General features: G+C 39.3%; 1 protein-coding gene across 1 annotated transcript in view; it reads left to right on the top strand.

The window, feature by feature from the left end:
- c8a (complement component 8, alpha polypeptide) overlaps positions 1 to 3,288 on the top strand; it is a 24,404-nt gene extending 21,116 nt beyond the window's left edge. Inside the window, exon 11 of the mRNA XM_037681526.1 lies at positions 3,112 to 3,288. Coding sequence (XP_037537454.1) covers positions 3,112 to 3,263 — 152 coding nt within the window. The 3' untranslated portion in view covers positions 3,264 to 3,288. The remainder of the gene's footprint in view (positions 1 to 3,111) is intronic.
- The last annotated feature ends 1,663 nt before the right edge of the window (positions 3,289 to 4,951 follow it).

Raw genomic sequence — 4,951 nt, 5'->3', positions numbered from 1 at the left:
CTGGACATCATTAACTTCATGCAGACTCTCTCACTGGTATATTTTCATCTTTAAATCACTTCTTGGTCTGCTGCCTTCATACGTCTCCTCCTACATGTCTCTATGTGAGTGCAGTTACAGCGTGCGCTCGCAGGACATTATTACCTGCAGTGTTCCCTCAGTGCAGACTGAACTTGGCAAAAGGGTCTTCTCCTACTCTGCTCCTGTTTCCTGGAATATCTTGCAAAAAGATTTGAAGCTCTCGACCTTGACCTCTCTAAGTGGCTTTAAGAATCTGTTGGACACCTGGCAGGGACCAATGCAGACATGTTCCTGTTTTTAGTTTTCTACATTTGCCTTAGAATCTAGCTGTACTTTGTTACTTTTCTTTTTTTAGCCATCCTATTTATTAAAAATAAATAAATCTGTATGTCTTTTTATAACTGTCTATTGTTGTCGCTGTTGTCCATTGTTGTCATCATTCTTTGTTGAAATCAGGTCTCTCTTGTAAATGAGTCCTCGAGGCTCAATGGGATTTACCTGTATAAATAAAGGTTGAATGAAAATTTAGAGTTACCAATCAGTCTAACATTCATGTTTTTGGTCTGTGAGAGAAAACTGGAGTACCTTGAGGAAACCCACATATGCATGGAGAGAACATGCAAACTCCATCCAGAAAGGACCCCTGGCCAGGATTTGAACAAGGGTGACATTTTCGCTGAGAGGCAGCAGCACTACCAACTGTGCCACCATGCTGCCTGGAACGATGTAATCCACTGAAAAAAATCTATATTAATTCAATTCAGTTTATTTAGTGCCAAATAACAACAGAAGTTGTCTCAGGGCACTGTACAAGAAAGAATAACTACAAATACAAACTATTCATTTGTTGAAATGAGGTCAATTTGTCCTCCAGTAGTCTAAGGTTATAGCAGCAAAAAGAATACCGGTAGGTCAGGAAACCAAGCAGACTAACTCAAAAAGGAAAGTCTTAAGCCCAGTCTTTAAGCTGGACAACGTGTCAGCCTCACAGACAGAAACTGGAAGTTGGTTCCACAAGAGAGGAGCCTGATAACTGAAGGATCTGCCTCCCATTCTGCTTTTGGAAACTCTAGGAACCATAAGTAAACCTGCAGTCTGAGAGTGAAGTGCTCTGTTAGGAAAATATGGAACAATAAGATCTGTAATATAAGATGGATCCAGGTTGTTGAGAGTTTTGTAGGTTAGAAGTAAGATTTTGAATTAAATTCTGGATTTGACAGGGAGCCAATGGAGAGAAACTAAAACTGGAGAAATATGATCTCTCCTACTAACTCCAGTTAAGACTCTGGCAGCAGCATTTTGGATCAACTGAAGATGTTTTAAAGAAGTATTTGGACACCCAGATAATAAACCATTGCAATAGTCCAGTCTAGATTTGACAAATGCATGGACCAGTTTTTCTGCATCATTTTTAGATAAGATGTTTCTAATTTTAGTGATTTACGCAGGTGGAAGAAGACTGTTCTAGTAACATTTTTAATGTGGGGGGATAAAAGACATGTCCTGATCAAAAATGACACCAAGATTTTTAACATTGGAGCTGGAGGCCAGATTAATGCCATCTAAGGAGGGAGAAAGACTGAAAAATATATTCCTAAAATGCTCAGGTCCAAAAAACAATGACCTCTATGTTGTCTAAGTTTAAAGGAAGAAAATTAAGGGTCATCCAGGCTTTTATGTCTTTAAGACATAACTGCAAAATGTCAACACACCATTGTGATTTATATTCACAAGTGGGATGGCCTGGTCTGGCTGCCCGAAGGAACTCCCATTGGTTAACTTTTATTTACAAGGCACTGCTTGGACTCCTGCCGGCTTTTATTTGGACTGCAATTGCACTGAGAAATGTTGACTCTTATACTTTTCGCTCATTCGATTTGCTGCTTCTTTCTGTCCCTTTGGGTAAAAAAGCTTTCATTCACTCTGCTCCCTCTTCTTGGAACTTGCTACAAAAAACTCTGAGATTGACCGAATTCATCTCACTCAGTGCTTTTACATCCAAACTAAAAGTTATTGTGGCCAATTCAGTGACATCTACCTGATTTTATAGCTAGCTTGTTTGATAGTACCTATTTTTTATAGGTACTTTTGAGCATGCATCAGGCTATTTTTTATAGCTTGACATTTTCTTTTAACTGTGTAATTTTTTGGCCAGGTCTCCCTTGAAAAAGCGGTTTTTAATCTCAATGAGGTTTTATTTTTATCCTGATAAAATAAAGGTTAAATAATTTTTTTTTAAAGACTATGCTTGTAGTCTAAGTAGCTGACTGGACTCATTGTGCTTCATGGACAAATATAACTATGCATCATCAGTATAACAATAAAAATTTGTCCAATGCTGTTTAATAACATTACCTAATGGAAGCGTATATAAGGTAAAGAGTATTGTTCCAAGCACTGAACCCTGAGGAACTCCATGACTAACTCTGGTGTAAGAACAAGATTCATTATTTACATTTAAAAACTGGAATGTATCATATAAATACGATTTAAACCATTTTAAATCATGTTTTCTCTAAACATTTTGTGTAAAATCAATAACAAATACAGTGATGTTCAATTTGATGAAAGAGGCCTAAACTTAACTAATTTCATGTTTTATAAATCTTTATATCTTGTCGTCAATATTCATGTCAATTCTGCAGTTATTTACGAGATCATCAAACAACCAGCAGCATTTAGCTGTAGCACTTCCTGTGCAGCCTGCTGGTAAAGTTCATCTCATTACAGTCACAAGAACTTTTGAGCCTAGATTTGTTTTACCCCAGCAGCAATCAGACTTTGTCTTGGCCCCACTCTGACTAGCCATTAACTCATCAGTTCTGTCAGATTTTAAATGATTTTCTCTTAAGAGTCATCTCCAACAGGTAAGATATGAGTAGCCTTTTTCACAAAACCACTTTAAAAGATCCAAACTATCCCATAAAACAACTTATTTTATGTGCAGTGTGTTTCTTTGTTTGAGGTAAAAATGTATTGTGATTAAAGTATAAAAGTATCCATCAGTTACAGTTTAATACCAGGAAGTGACATCATGCACAGCTCTAAATAAAGTTTAATCAGCCCGAAACATTTGAATTTACTCGACAGACACCAGGACAGACGGTTCGTGGTCCTGCTGGGGGTCGTGGTCTTCCTGTGTCTCGGGGAGGAGGAGCAGGACCAGAGTATGTAATAATCCTGCACCTGAAGGGGGCGGAGCTTCCTGCCTGGGCTCATCCACTCAGAACCAGAACTGCTAAAGACAGGTGTTTTCTACAAGCTTACATGTGGTGATGTGATGACAAACGTTCTCTTGTAGAAGCTGTTTAACAAGAAATAAATATAAATACTTCTGATTTGTTTAAAGAGTGTCACTTCAGGTTTCTTCAGGTTATATCTGAGTAACAGCAGCTGAATTTAGCTCAGTGTCTAAATCAGATCCACTTGAGTGTTTTATAAAATCAAACATGACAAGGTAGTTGAGGCATGCACAAAGACAGATTTTTATTCAATCTTTGATGTTGGAGCCTTCAGAAACAGTCGGTAGACTCCTGTTCCAGTCCGCTGCAGGCCAGGCCTTCTCTACTGGGCGCTGGGTTGTTACACTGTCGACGCCGCACCATTCTGCCCCCGCTGCAGGATGACCACGCGCCCCAACAACTCCAGCTGCCATCCACAGCCACAGCTGCAACAAAGCATGGCAGTGCTTGTCACGTCAGAGCCTCAGAGGGTCAGAGCATGTGGGTAAATGTGGTGTCACTGTGAAAAGGTGTGCTGACCGTTCGGCCTGGAAGTGATCTCACAGCTTGGCCCCGTGTAGCCCGAAGGACATAAACAGTCACATCTTGTTCCTGTACAGCAAAAAACAGGATTCTGTCTATTATCTCCACACTTCACAATCCAGAAACATTGTGGATACTATCAGCACATTCATTCATTTTAATTCATTTTATTAACAAACGATTCCCACATCCGGTTCCCACAGAGTCACATTTTAAAGTTTGCTGATGACTGTCATCCTGTCCCTCCTGTGGTCGGGGACTTCACCGAATGGTGTGAGTCTTCCTTTTTAAAGTTAAATGTTTCTAAGACAAAGGAGATGGTCATTAATTTTACAAAAGACTCTTCAGTTGCTGCTCCTGTGGTCATTAATGGTGAAGCTGTTGAGATGGTGCAACAATATAAATATCTGGGAACTGTTCTAGATGACAAACTGACCTTTGACCCCCATGTGAACTCACTTTGCAAGAAGGCCCACCAGAGAATGTATTTTTATCAGAAGCTCTGTGGTTCTAATGTTGATCCTAGTTTTATGAAAATGTTTTATTCATGTTTTATTGAGTCTCTTGTAACTTTCACCTTTTTCTGTTGGTTTGAACTTTGACATGTCAGAACAGAAACAAACTCTCTGGGATTGTCTGGATGTGCAGCAAAACTGCTGGCATAGACCTACTGACCTACAGAACCTCACTGACCTACAGAACCTCACTGACCTACACAAGATGAGGTCAGTGAACAAGGCCAGGCTGATTCTGGCAGATCCTGTTCATCACTCCATGGTGAGTTCAGGCTGCTTTCTTCTGGTGCTGCCTAAATGTAGAACAAAGACTGAAAAACTCATTCATCCCTGCAATTATCAGACTTCTCATTGACGTTCCTTTTATTTTAATGTCTCAAAGTCTTGTCTAGTATGGATGTTTTATGTGTCTACTGACTGAAACAAATTGCCCCTCAGGGATAATAAAGACTCTTGAACTTGAACACATTTCTTTCAGTGCACAATGTCCATAACAAAGCATCTCTTAAAGTGTCAAACTGTCACGTTGCATGCCAATGATCTCAACTAATATTGTGTATTATCCTTAAGCACTGGAAAAATATGTTGGGGATGACTCTCAGCTACTACACTGTAAAAATTGTGGCCCTGCTTAAATTAAAAAAATTGATG

Source organism: Nematolebias whitei, chromosome 9 (genome assembly GCF_014905685.2).
Source record: "Nematolebias whitei isolate Nwh7 chromosome 9, NemWhi1, whole genome shotgun sequence".
Classification (NCBI taxonomy): Eukaryota; Metazoa; Chordata; class Actinopteri; order Cyprinodontiformes; family Rivulidae; genus Nematolebias; species Nematolebias whitei.
The sequence above is the reverse complement of the archived record's forward strand: the minus strand, read 5'-3'. Positions and strand labels throughout refer to the sequence as shown.